The sequence below is a fragment of the Hippocampus bargibanti genome, linkage group LG03, assembly GCF_051943395.1.
Source record: "Hippocampus bargibanti isolate YZ-2025 linkage group LG03, ASM5194339v1, whole genome shotgun sequence".
Taxonomy (NCBI): domain Eukaryota; kingdom Metazoa; phylum Chordata; class Actinopteri; order Syngnathiformes; family Syngnathidae; genus Hippocampus; species Hippocampus bargibanti.
Genome location: NC_142736.1, coordinates 10671126 through 10685881, shown reverse-complemented (window position 1 = coordinate 10685881; position 14756 = coordinate 10671126). Strand labels below are relative to the sequence as shown.

Genomic DNA, 14756 nt, shown 5'->3' with positions numbered 1-14756 from the left:
AGAAGCTCCCGTATTTTGTTTTTTTTACTATTTTTGTTTTCTTACCTCTTCCTTTCACCACTTTGCTGCTGTGAAATATATTTTTTTTCACTGCGAGACTAATGGCTAATCCAATCTAGTCCAACAATCGTAACTATACAGACACAGATGTTCAAAAATTACAAAACAACCAACGTAAAAAAAAAACATTTATTAACATTGCACATCGTTCCTCATTTGTTTTTGGGGAACGTCTCACAAGTCAACAATTATCAGTTTTTTTGTCAAATGAGAGGAATGTTTGTCATCATAGATGGTTACCCAGCAAGGGTTCCAACAGTCTTGAACTGCTTGTAATGGCAGTGGTTACCACAATGAATTTATAACCTGTGTACAAAAACAAAACAAAAAAGGAATCATTATTAAATTGAGCTGAAACATTGTCCCTCATGGCAATATTGTATTAAACCCATATCGTCATCAGCTATTTCCATCCATTACTTTACACGCATTTATACACAAGTCTACTTCTTCGGTAATACGTGCGTGTTACGATTCTCATAGGTCCTGAGCCTCTCACTATTTATGTTGGCATGAATGAATTTTCAAGATTGTATTTTCAACGATCAATAATCTTCTTTTCAAGACTACATTTTGTTATCATATGAAAGATGGAAAAATAAATTCATGAGAGCTGTTGAACATCTAACACCAACATTAAACACATATTTAGATATACACATATGTGATATTTAGACTGTTTACCTCTTTCTCTACCAAGAAAACGCAAAGCTGAAATCTCAGAGTAAGTGCAACCCCCAAGGAACATGACAACAACAATGTGTTGTGCCTCATTTTTTGCTCCATTTTTGCCTGATAAAAGACAAACACACAAATATGCACATTCAAAAACCACAACGTATTACTCTAAACAAGGGCTCAGAGGTATGCAAATAGTAAGGCTGAGAGGGACATAAGGGCATCACAAATGCAATATTATCACAACATATACATTCATTGGACTAAAAATTCAAAGGAAAAATATTACCATTGTACAATACAATATACATAGTCAAAGTCAAAGTCAGCTTTATTGTCAAATATGCTAATATGCATGACATACCGCACAGATGAAATTACTGTCCTCTCGGACCCAGCATGCACAGACGGCACTTATAATGACTTGAACAAATCTAATAAACATGAAAACTCCAATTTGATGCATAATGACTTATGTATTTTGCTGTAACAAAGCGATTAACATGGATAACCATAATATACAGGAAATAAAGCAGTCACAAAGATGTGAAGTAATTTAACTACATTGTTCCCTCACTATTTGGTACTTTGGTGATTGCAGATTCACTATCACAAATTTTCATTTGTGATCATAATTTCATCTCTTGCATTTTTAGCTTGCTATTGTGGCACCTTTCATTGCTGTTTCCCTTCCTTTTAAGGCAGACTAGTATAAAACAAATTCTGATTTTTGCTCTTTGTTTGGGAAAACAAACAATGAAAATTAGACCGTTTGTCACCTATAATCAGCGCCTTTCTATTTAGTCTAAGGCACTTATAAATGAAATGTATTATTATTATTCTACAGTTTCCATTATAAAAGTTAAGTATATCAAGTGAAACAAGTATTTGTAAAGGTGGGTACTGTGAGTTTGTGTGTGTGTGGGGGGGGAGGGGGGGTCACCTCTAAATTTCTCTACTCTGCCTGGTGGGCTAGTTCTCTGTCAAAATTGAGGGAATACTGTATTCCTGATATTTATTCAGAACTATGTATGACTGAGTTCCATGGTTATATTTGAATGATTATATACAAATGCTACACTTAAAATCATGGAATGAGTACTGTTCTTTTAGTTCTGACATTGACCACATGATAAAAACTTTGGCTATTTGTTCGACTGGTTTGCATGCCCGTCTCATAGTGCAGAGGTGCAGGGTTCGATTCTGGCTCCAGCCTTCCTCTGTGGACTATGAATGTTCTCCCCTGCCTACGTGGGTTTTTCTCTGGGTACTTTGTCAGAATAAGCGGATCAGAAAATGGATGGATATTTGTGACATATTTTTACTATGCATCATATTGTCTGAAAATAAGCAACATGAATATTTATGGTATGTTATTTATTGGAAAACGTGAAAAGCATAAAGCTGGAGAAAGCAAACAAGTTAAGACTGACCCAACTGCATTAAATCTGTTCAATATTTTACCTGTAACTGCAAACTCATTTCCATTTAGCAAACGGGTAACTTCTTCTAGGCCAGTCCAACCGTCCCGCTCTAACACCTGTAAAATGCGCACGAATGAGCATCTTTAATACAGTTGAATAAAAAAAAGACAAATCCTTCTTTACCTGCTCTATTAGCTTGCAGCTCAGTGGGATGTAGGCGCCACTGAAGACGTATGCCATGTCCCTTGGGACACGCAGGTCGTATTCGTCATCTGACTTTGGCACCTTTTCGGAAATAAAATAACGCAGTATTCGAGTAGGGTAATGACAAAGATCAGCTGAATGATTCAGTGTAATACGAGGGACTTTAAAGAAAACTTGGTGGCATTATACCAAATTGAGTTTTCTGCTTAAGGCTCTGAAATTACTTTTCCTTGCCAAGGATGAAAAGGCATCTGTTAGCTTCCCTAGAAAAGGAATATGGAAAAAGGAAAAAAAAAGCAAACTAAAATAAGTGCCATCAGGTAACATCCTATGAAATCGTGCAACGGAAAACGTGCCTATACTGTACCTGCTGTTTTATCGTTGACCAGTTTACCCACTTTGCTCTCCATAACAGCCAGCGTCTCAGCCTGCTGTTGCTCCACAAGCAGCCCCGACTGCTTGAGGTTGGCAAATGTGAGCAGATGCTCCACTCCATAACTCTAGTGAAGGTCAAGCAGAGAAAGGATGATGACACACTATTGAATTGCTACTCACAAAACTGTCGGCATCAGGTAAAAACATATGGTTTTTAGCTTGCTTACATAAATCCACTGCAAATGTTGTTTTAATTAACTTTGCTGTTTTAAATGTTTCAAGTTAATTTTGAGATGCACTGATAGAATTGTGCACATAGCTTTGAGATGCAATGCATTTTGAGAGTAGAGTAAGGGCTCAAACTTGCCTTTCACAGATTTATGCGTTTTACACACAACTGGATCACAATGATAGAGAATATCTTTTTTTTCATGAATTGGACTGAAAAAGTTCAACTCACACATTCAGATGTGGAGTGATTTATAACACAGTACATACAAAATATTTCTGTCATGATCTGGTTGGCGACCAACAGGGGGCGCTGTCGGCCCTGCCTGCACCTGCACAGGTGCTGGTCGTTTCCAATCAGTGACACTCAAAAGGACCCCCGGCACGACCATTCGGTGTCGGGTAATTGTTGAATGTCATTGTTGTTTGATGCACTGTTGTATGATGTTGAACGCATTGTATGCTGTTGTATGCATTGTGTGCAGTGCATGTGTTTGTTTAACCTTGGCAGACTTTTAATCTTGGTTTTCTTTTGATACTTTGTATTTTTTCTGTTCAGATGATTTGGATGTTTTAGATTTTGTTCCTGCTGACTTTATTTTAATACAATTTGTCAAACACAACCTCCTGCTCCCTCCTGCCTGCTTTTTGGGATCCGCACCCGCCATCACCACCTTGCAAACCGTGATAATTTCCGATTTTAGTGTTTGATTTGAATGAATGCGTAATAAAGCTATTTAGCACCAATCAATCACCATTTCAGAAAAATCAAAATATTATATTAGAAGCAGGATTGTGTTGTAAAACATAATTTGTAAATGGAGGCTAAATGACGTAAGTATGTTTGAATTTAGTTTTTCAAGTTAACTTCCATAAACAAGTGAAACCAAGCTATGGTTTTGTTTTGTATTGTGATCCACTTTTGGAGTCTCAGAATACTGCTACTTTAAGGATTCACATATTTCACTTCAGATACTGCTGATGCAAAAAGAACCCACATATTTCAATTGTTTTACTCGTGGTACTGGTATGACACAAACAAATAGCAAAGAACAACAGCGGATGTGAAAACTTACCTGTAAATACTGTGTTTTTAAAGAGCGGTAATCTTTTGGCAGGAGTCCTGCATAATACAACAAATTATACGAATGTACAATAAAGCAGAAGATGTTTTTTTTTTTTTTTTTTCAAAGTACTTTAAAGGACAACCGACGTCTCCGGACAAGTTGTGTCCATAATTTGTAAAATGGCTTCAAATGACTTCTACTGAGCGTATTTTGCAAAGATTCCACCGCATATAGCTATATTTAAAGTTTTAAGAGTTGTGCTGAATATTCAGGAAGTCTTGTTTTTGAGTTGGTGACGAGTCCGTATTTGACGTCACTAAAGGACCTCCCTCTACCGTAAAAAAGACGCATTGTAGCGGTCCTTCCATCACGTCAATGTATTTTGCTGTATTTGTTTAGTCGGGGGACCTCGTGTTGCACCCAAAAGCTGCCAGAAGGCCAGAAGAGGGCGTCCAAGCGCTATATAAGGAATTTATCAGCCTGTGGAAACAGAGGTGGCCACAGGAGGTCGCCACTTTGTGCCTCATTTTTTGGGTGAGAGATTTTCCCCCAATGTTGCCTCAAAATGGCCCAAATAAATTATTTAATCGATTGCAAACATGTATGCTTTCCTCTTCAGAACTATTTGAATCATATTCATAACTGGATGTGTAACAAGAAAGCCATTGTTTTGATTCACAAGCAATGCAAGACGTCTTGGCGTGACGTCACAAAATGGGGGCGGGACTTTCTGAAAATGCCCAATTCGCAGCTCAATTTTTTGCAGATTTTGGACACTTTAAGTCATTTTTATTGGTGTTTTGCATTTGATTAAAAATATCATACTGCATGTTGTGGGTATGTTGGATGCTATAAAACGTTTTTCTGGTGTCAGTTAAAAAACAAAAAACTGACGTCGGTTGTCCTTTAAACATAAAAATCAAAGCAACTTACCATTTTCCGTTAAGGAAAGAAGACAGAGCAGTCGAAGACTTTCCGTCATGGAGACCTAAAGAAAAGAATCACACCATTTAATTACATGTGTGATACTGTGTGGCAACACTGACTGTTTTAAGGAAACCCACCTGCCTGTTGATATGTTCCTCAATGAAAGAAATGCATTCACGGATTTCAAAACCTTCCAGTAGAGCTATGAGAAAAATAAAAGACGGCGTATGTGTTTTTGCGATGAAATTATTGATTGGCTAAATGAACACACAAAGAAAATAGGATTGAATAAGTGTTCAGCCACATTCTGACGAAAAACAAAACAAAAAAAAACAGTATTTAAAGTAACCTACAGTGTTCTGTCTTTAACAGTTCCTGGAAGTCCTGCTTTGTTTTTTTCTTCATCATTGATTCACTTGCGCTGATGTCTATATGAGATTCGTGACAGGCACAGTTTTTTTTCACGATTCAGCAAGTGAAATCAAAATGCTGTCGATGGCTTTACTTCAACACTCACGCAGGCTCAGGAGCCGATGCTCTTGTTTCAACCCTTTTAGTTCTTCGGACACAAATGTTTTCATCTGCTTTATGTCCATCCCTCGACGCTTCTGTGAAATTGAAAAAGAAATGTTTCGGTCATACTGTGTCCAATGAAGAATGGGATTTCATTGACTTACATCATATGCAGTCTGGAGATTCTTAGCTTTCTGACTGAGGAAGCTGAATACATTGGAGAAATGTTCATTTCTGATTTCATTGAAGACCTACGAGACATGCAACTTGAAGAAAACATGCTTGGAGAAAATATTGAGCATTTCTTCAACCAGCCTCACCTTGTCTTGAGAGTTCAGCATGACTTTGATACTTTTGTCCGAGGAGGAAACATCTGGTCCAAACTCCACACACCCTATTGAGGAAAACAAAAGATCTGTGATGACATTATGCACAAAGAAAACGTCTTTGGTCTGGCAAAATGTAATTGTAGGTATTACACTTGACATGTAAAAGATACAAATGAAATCTATTACAATGGTAAAGACAGAGATGGCATTCCCGTTATAAAGTATTGCACCAAGAATTTCAAAAAATGGCCTAAACCAATGATAATAATTGGATTGGCCTTTATTAGTCTCGCACTGGAGAAATTTACATCACAGCAGCAAAGTAATGAAAGTATAAAAAACAAAATACATGAGCTGCTGGAAAGGCAGCCACTCTTGCGGCGCCGTCTTGAAGTCAAAAGAACACAAAAAAAAACATGAAATAATAATAATAAATGTAATATTTTCCATTTTATTTAGCGAAGCTTCGATGAAGTGCCTCCAAGAAGACTGAGTAACGTGTTACCCACCACATTTGATTCTGAATACATCATCCACAAGTCCTTCGTAAACCACTTGTGAGCACAAAGGGGTGACAAAGTCCACATCTGTAATTTGACAGAATAAGTGTGCAAAACAAGCATGAGACAAAGTCAGAAATCCACTCGCATTTCCTCACCCCTATCAATCAAGAACACATTTCCTATTTCAGTGTTCCGAGTCTTATAGTCTCCCTCCTCTGCTTGCTCTCTCCAAGACTCGTACACCATCTGAAGCAAAGCAATGGACAAAAAGGCTGTCTGTCAGCTACCCCTCTTTTCACAAAATAAAAAGCAACAAATGAACACAAAACTCAAATCCTCATCTACTTTTGTTGAAGAATCAAGTGTACCTTTGAAGACCTTCCAATTCCATAAACCTTTGAAAAGGGTCCGTAAATGGAGTGGAGGAGATGTAGAGCGCTGCCACCTGTCCTCACCCAACGCAAGTCTCCAGCCTGAGTCAACACCACATTGAAGTGTGATTTAGAGGCAGTTTATGTTGGAAGGGCCGTTGAACATAGCCGTGGCTATTCATTAACACAGCGTGTATAAGAAAAGAAAATGTTTTATATCTTTGACATTCAGTTTTTGCCTTCCTTGTTGTCATTTACCTCGTTAAAAAACAAGCTTGATCAAAATAATGGATATTTAGCACATGCGTGTTGTGTATTGCATACCAGATAGGTGTCCCGAAAAAACTCTGGGATTTCCAGACTGATGATGTCATCGTCCAACGGAAGTAGATAGAAGGCCCATTCATCGATAGTCACATCTGCAAAATATGAAATACCAATAATAGTTATATTACTATTAAATAATAATAACTAAGTAATATATGACCACGCTTGTAATAATACGTTTGGAAACTTTTTTCTTTTTAATGATAGAATGTCATGTGGTAGTCTGTTTTGCAAGTCCACCTATTGTGCAGAGGTCATGGCATTCAATACCAGCCATGTGTTATCTATTTGTGTGGGTTTTCTACTATTTGTGTGGGTACTCCGGTTTGCTCCCACATTCCCAAAACATGCATGGTAGGTTAAGTGAACGGTCAAAATTGTCACTAGATGTGATTGTAGTTATGGGTGCCGTATGATTGGCTAGTAACCTTTTCAGGGTGTACCCCGCCTACTACCCGAAAGTCGCTGGGATTGGCTCCAGCACACCCGCAGCCCTTGTGATAATAAGATAATGGATGGATAAATAACCGCACCACCTTAAAGGATAACCAACGTCACTTTTTTGTTTTTTAACTGACATCAGAAAAACTTTGATAGCATCTAAAATACCCATTTTTAGTCAAATGCAAAACACCAATAAAAATGACTTAAAGTGTCCAAAATCTGAAAAAAATTGAGCTGCGAATTGGGCATTTTCAGAAAGTCCCGCCCCCATTTCGTGATGTCACGCCAAAACGTCTTGCATTGCTGGGGAATCCAAACAATGGCTTCAGATTCGGAGAATATGCTTTCTTGTTACACATCCAGTTATGAATATGATTCAAATAGTTCTGAAGAGGAAAGCATACATGTTTGCAATCGATTAAAGAATTTATTCCATGCCATTTTGAGGCAACATTGGGACAACAATGGATCACTAGAAAAGAGGCACAAAATGGCGACCTCCAGTGGCCACCTCCGCTTCCACAGTCTGATTATATGGAGCTTGGACTCCCTCTTCTGGCGGCTTTTGGGTGCAACACGGTTCTCAGACCAAACATGTACAGCAAAATACATTGATGTGATGGAAGGACGCTACAATGTGTCTTTTTTACGGTCAGGGGGCGGTCCTTTAGTGACGTCACGTACGGACTCGTCACCAACTCAAAAACAAGACTTACTGAATATTCAGAGCGAGTCTTAAAACGTAAAATATAGCTATATGCGGTGGAATCTTGTTAAAATACGCTCAGTAGAAGTCATTTGTAGCCATTTTACAAATTATGGACACAACTTGTCCGGAGATGTCGGTTGTCCTTTAAATAAGACAAGTTAGCAGCAATGAATGCAAGAGTTATGAGAGATACTACCTCCAAAGACTCCCTGCTCTTCCAGCACTGTTTCACATGCATAAAACTAGAAGACATACCATGAACAGCACATGATTGTAAATCAGAACAGTGTGAATAATTTGTTTTTGTTTGAAACCAAAATATCTGGTACCTTCTGAGGAGTAAAAATAATTTTGTATCTTCTAAATTTCCCTGATGCTTTGTCTGCTTGGGCGACATCTGTGGAGGAAAAGGACAGAAATTGCTCAACATTAGCAGAGGCACCATTTTATAGGTTCGGAATTTGAATCTCAAATCCTTTAAAACAGGTCCGCTCAGTCGAGTGGTGAGCACGGCAACCTCATAGGCTTAATTCCAGCTCTGATTTCCCTGTGTGGAATTTGCATATTCTACCCGGGTCTGTGTGAGTTTTCTCCGGGTCCTCAGGTTTCCTCACACATTCCAAAAACATGCATGGCAGGCTGATAAAACACTCTAAATTGTCCCTAGGTGTGAGTGTGGATGGGTGTTCGATTCTGTGTGCCCTGCGGTCGGCTGTCAAGCAGTTCTGGATGTCCCCAGTCTAGTGCCCGAAGACAGCTGGAATAGGCTCAAGGATGCCCCCCCGCAAGTGAGGATTAAGTGGTTCGGAAAATAAATGAATGTCCATTGGAACTGTTACATATCGCCGACATTGGGGCGAAGCCTCAAAGGTCATATTTTTCATTTTTTATGTTTGCCAAATCTACAGTATTGGTCAGTCCACACTTATTATTTTTAGATATTATTAATCAATCTCAAGTGTTGAAAATGCTGTCTCTCTATATCTAGCTCTATATGGTGATACCATTTTTGGGGTCTCGTCAAAAGTGGGAACAGGCAAATCCCACATCAACATTTTTCCACTTTCGTGGGGTTTTTTGATCCAGATTAATCGCGAAAAACGAGGGATGATTGTATCTTGGAGGTAAAAGTCTCAGACCAACGCCAGTGATATGTTATTTTGACTCATCTTGTAAGGGCTGGGAATTAGGAATCATTACAGTAATTCAATAAAAACCAATGAAACAACAAATAAAACTTACCACATATCCACTTTACTGTTCGAATTCTTGGCCGGATCAGAAAACAGAGCCTCAAGAAGAAAAGTCACATTATAAGACATCTATACGTTTAAGTGTGCTTGTGTATATTTCTATGTGTGTGTATGATAAGTACTCACTGATCTGCTGTGCTAATTATGGGTTTATATTCTACTTTGTATAGTTTGTCAACGTCATGTTGCTGTTAAAAAAACAGATAGATATATCATGTTCCAAAGTACTCATTGTGATTCGTTGTTAACTGGATTTAATTGAAACTGTGGATAACAGTCACCTTAAGGATGGCAACATTGGCGATACGATCCAGTGGGCTCATCAAGTCTGCTTCAATAAAAAGGTCCTTCTTTCCTGGAAGCTGCATGAAAATAAATTATCAATAAATGGGAACTTCGTGATGAAAAAGTATACTTTATTATTTACACAAGGGACAGATGGAAGTCTAAGCCATTAAAAAAGAAACCCTGAGCTGCCCTGCAGATGACATGCAGCAGGACGCAGGTGCAATCGCGTACGATTTAATGAGTCCACAATCCAAATTTCTTCAAAGACGAAAACCCTTTCGAGTGGTTAAACGATTACATGCGAAGTGTGAGGTTCTTACTTGTTCTAGGAGGTAGACGAGCTGATCTCTGGCAAGTCTCTTGAGCAGAGAGAAGTCGGGAAGCTCCGGGGAATCTATCCTGACACTGGATGCCATGCTGTCGAACCAAATCTGCGTCCGTATCCACAGATTGCCGACAAAGATTTTGCATGAAAAAGACTCCACATATACAGCGTATCTTTTGATTAAAAAATGAAGACGTACGCTACACTAACCGAGGGGTAGTGGGGCTTTCCCCCTCACTTGCTAGCTAAATCGGGTGTAATGCTAAAAACAAACACTTGCTATCCTCTACAAACTGTGAACAACAAAATCACGGTATTCTTGTCGCAAGAGAGTTGTATTCAACTACTCAAACTGTGAATATATATTGAAAACCCATAATCTGATCGTGAATGATGATAACTGTGATCATTTTGAAATATTGATACGGACGGAGCTTTCAGGGGCGGGGCCTCTTCTTCCCTGTTTCATTGGGTTCAGTGTGTTGACCAATGGTGTGTACTGTATACCGCCATCTATTGGAAATAACATTTGCCAGTCATCCCCCTTTTCTGGATGCCACAACAGACAGTTTTGATTCACTGTACAGTAGTGATGGGAATTCTGGCTCTCTTCAGAGAGCCGGTTCTTTTTGCTGGGCTCACTAAAAAGGTCCTGCTCTTTTTCTCTCCCAATTGGCTTCTCTTTTTTTGTTGCTTAAATTAATTAACGACCAAAAATCGTGTAAAATTATGTGAAAAACGAATAACTCGTGTGAAAAAATACACTATATCAAATATTCGTGTTTACTGTGTATGGCTGTACACGGAGAGCATCCACAAACTTTCACTTTCCCTGTGGTTACTCTGGTCTAATGATTATCTGTCACTAATTTGCTTTTCATATTAATAATGCTATAATACCAACAAGTAAAAATGATAATAATTGAATAATAATACGTACTACTATTATTATTATTATTATTATTATTATTATTATTATTATTATTATTATTACCTAGGTCTATAATACATATTATTATTATTATTATTATTATTATTATTATTATACAATATAATAATAGTAATAATAATAATAATAATAATAATAATAATAATAATAATAATAATAATAATAATAATAATAATCATCATCATCATCATCATCATCATCATCATCATCATGGATGGTATTTGAATTATTTGGACGAATTCTTTTTTTTTTTTCACATGTACAGTACCTGTGCCATTGAAATGCGCGTAATTGAACGCATAACTTGTTATTGAGTACGAAAAGCAAGTACGTGTACATGTACCAACCTGAAGTAACATATCCGTCTAGTCACTAGTGGGTGTTTCCCACCGGATGCCAAAACCAAACGAACAACAGTAGCAAGCGCTCACACGTAAGAGTCAGGAGTCGTGAATTCCAATTGCGTAAACGGTGTGTCATGAATTTAGACGTGGTGTTGTTGCTAGAGACGGTTAATTTCGCTGCTGAAAAGCATCGAAATCAACGTCGAAAAGACCCAGAACAAACTCCGTATATTAACCACCCGATTGGTAAGTACGTCTGATAAGCGCTTTACTTGAATTATCAGAAGGAAGACTGTGACGACAACAAAAACCTTGGTGGATCTTATATTGCTGAAACAGAAACACTTAATAGCCTGTTGTAAAAAAAAGTCAAATAACGTCAGTTAATACAACAACATGTTACAGCATGTTGCTACATATTACATGTCAAAACTCAAATACATTATATACATGATATAGATTAATACAGTTTTAAAAAGCATTTCGAAAGCAATATTTAATGACCAGTGTCAGCGAAAATTAAATATTACAAGCCAACTGTATAAAGACGAGTGTTTTGTTGTTGTCATTTTAAGTTTTTGTGCCCTGCGATTGGCTGGCAACCAATTCAGGGTGTCCCCCGCTTAGTGCCCGAAGACGGCTGGGATAGGCTCCAGCACCTCCGCGACCTTAATGAGGAATAAGCGGTATGGAAAATGGATGGATGGATAATTAATGACCAGTGTCAGCAAAAATTAAACATTACACGCCAGCTGTATAAAACCGAGTGTTTATTGTTGTTTATACTGCAAAAAGACTGATGTCATTTTCTGAAATTGATGTTTTCTGACAACGAACCTACTGATGATTAAAGAGAAACATCAAACTCTTTACATGCGAAAATACTTGATCAATTATTTACTACATAATGTCAAATACTGTATACCCGTGCAAAAATCAAGAGATTCAGCAATTGAATACTTAAGTGAAAGCGCAATCACTGCCAAGGTTTCTCTATTACAGTATGATCAATGAAACGTACACACGTGACTACTTTGCCTTTACTGGATTATCCACCATTTTCATATTTATTATCACCTGCTTGAGATATTCAAATAATAAGTCAATTACAGAGAAAATATATTTGAAAAACAAAAATTACACTAACAGTGCACTGAGATGAAAATCCGTCCATTGCATCTTAATATTATTATTCAGTATTTCATGAAATACTTTCAGTGAAGGAACTAGAACGTTAAATAGCACTTTCCTCACCATTACTCTCTTTGATACTCTGCTCTGTTTTTCCTTGTCAAGGAGTAGCAAGGATTCTCAGCCATGAAGCTGGCATCACCGACATTGTAGTATTACAAGTATGTGGATTTAAAGTTGATGCATTCATGTCAATCTGTTCTGTTGGATCCACAAATCAATTGATATGGTGCCCTTCTTTTCTGGAAGGCTGCTCTTCTTCATGACACATTGGAGGACACAGACACAAAGCCCGAAGAGCTGGAAACAAAATTTGGACAGACTGTGGCTCGCATTGTTGAGGAGGTGACAGATGATAAGAGTCTGCCCAAACAGGAGAGGAAGCGTCTACAGGTGGAACATGCGCCTCATTGCAGCCACCAGGCCAAACTGGTCAAACTTGCAGACAAACTGTACAACCTCAGGGATTTGAACCGTTGCACCCCTGTTGGTAATTGACTTCTTGTCTGTCTAATTTTGCACTCATTTTACATTTTGGATACATGTGACATGAATATCATTTTGATCCTCTTGAGGGAATTGATTGCATCTGTGATTTTCTCCCGCCAGAATGTCTTTCAATATTGTTTTGCTCTAAACTGGTAGCAACACCCCCCACTATCTGCAAATAATACAAGCATAAGAATGATTGTTTTTTTCTACCTTTACATTGAATTCAATGCATCAGTTATGCATAATTACCTTACTTGTCTACTTGAGGCCAAGATGTAGTGCGGTTTCTCAATTTTGCATGAATAAAAGAAACCAGAAGATCACCACACAAAAGCAAAGATTCAATCATTATTAGATGCACCTTAAACCTCTCGTTTTTATGTTTTTCAGGTTGGACGCCTGAGAGAGTCCAGCAGTATTTTGTGTGGGCCTGTGATGTTGTAAAAGGCCTGAAAGGTGCCAACTCAGCCCTGGAGGAAAAACTGGAGAAGTTGTTCAGGCAGAGAGGGGTACACCTCTAAAATACAGAGAGAAGACAGAGATCCAGCATGATTGATAGATTCCATTTGTACATTTTGAAATGAAATTTATTTCCTATCCATAAATTATGCAAGTATTCCCACTTTTTGTTGTTTGTTGATATTTCTAAATGTCTAAGCTTACTTGAGCAACATACATAAACTGTATCAACCACCATCCCAACAATTTATGAAGTAAATGAGACTGATTAAATAGGGATAGTTGTAAAGTATGCATAATGCAAACAACCGTGACAGTCAGTAAGGACAGCTTTCGGCAAAAGGGCCACACTTCTCAACTATGTTTCTGTGGTGTGTTTCTTATGTTTGTCAAAGTCATTATAAGTGCCTTGCACGCTGAGTCCGAGAGGACAGTAATTTCATCTGTGCTGTGTCATGCATATTAGCATATTTGACAATAAAGCTGACTTTGATTTGACTTTGAATTACTTGGGAAGTGCCACTGATCAACAGGTACCAAATATCTCTGTGATGTGACAGTTTCACAGCCTCTTATTGACGTCTCACAATGCAGAATACAATTTCAGACAAATAAAAAGTACCTCTAAAGATGGAGGACACTGATTTGCTGTAGCGACCCCTTGAAGGGAAAAGCCGAAAGGAAAATAAGAAAAAGTAGTAAATACAGGTTTAGGCAAATAGTAGCCTATGAAATAGTTTGAATGTAACAGTAAAGCACATGTAATGTGAAGCCTTTGTCAGATCTTGGCTCAATTACTGTGCCAGAATGCTGCTGCTCGCCGCTTCACTGGTACTCGTAAGAGGGAGCACATAACTCCTCCTCTGGCATCCCTTCACTGGCTCCCTCTACATTTTAGAGTTCTTTTCAAGATCTTATTATTTGTCTCCAAATCTTTAAATGGTCTCGCTCCTCCTTACATCTCCGAGATCATCCACCTCTACACTCTGCTGACCCGACATTCTTTGATATTCCAAAAACTAATCTGAGGCTCAGAGGGGATTGAACCTTTTTCGTTGCTGGTCCCGCTCTGGAATGACCTGCCACTGAACATTCGGCACCCCCCCCCCCCTCGCTGCCCATCTTTAAAACCCGCCTCAAAACTCACTTGTACTCTTTAGCATTTGACTCATTATGATTCCGACTTGATATTGGTTTCACTCCGAGGTGCTTTCTACTAACTTTGTGACTGTTTTTTTTCCATGTGTATGATGCATGTCCATGTTAAAAGCTGTTGTTAAAGCGCAATATAAATCA

At 38.2% G+C, this 14756-nt stretch overlaps 2 protein-coding genes across 2 annotated transcripts; one reads left to right on the top strand and one right to left on the bottom strand.

The window, feature by feature from the left end:
- Window positions 1-175: 175 nt before the first annotated feature.
- On the bottom strand, window positions 176-10474 carry vps33b (VPS33B late endosome and lysosome associated). Its single transcript, XM_088991918.1, has 23 exons — window positions 10021-10474; window positions 9694-9774; window positions 9539-9600; window positions 9402-9451; window positions 8489-8556; window positions 8356-8401; window positions 7004-7098; window positions 6677-6781; window positions 6464-6554; window positions 6315-6392; window positions 5797-5870; window positions 5641-5727; window positions 5481-5571; window positions 5317-5391; window positions 5101-5165; window positions 4970-5024; window positions 4046-4092; window positions 2734-2866; window positions 2556-2629; window positions 2346-2447; window positions 2203-2278; window positions 745-852; window positions 176-366 (listed from the first exon to the last, which is right to left on the bottom strand). The coding sequence occupies exons 1-23, from the start codon at window positions 10114-10116 to the stop codon at window positions 287-289; spliced, it is 1839 nt and encodes a 612-aa protein (XP_088848044.1). The 5' UTR covers window positions 10117-10474; the 3' UTR covers window positions 176-286.
- A 908-nt stretch (window positions 10475-11382) lies between these two features.
- hddc3 (HD domain containing 3) lies at window positions 11383-13965 on the top strand. The gene is made up of 4 exons (XM_088993202.1): window positions 11383-11564; window positions 12615-12670; window positions 12759-12999; window positions 13392-13965. Exons 1-4 carry the CDS (start codon window positions 11453-11455, stop codon window positions 13520-13522), a joined length of 540 nt encoding a protein of 179 aa, XP_088849328.1. The 5' UTR covers window positions 11383-11452; the 3' UTR covers window positions 13523-13965.
- The last annotated feature ends 791 nt before the right edge of the window (window positions 13966-14756 follow it).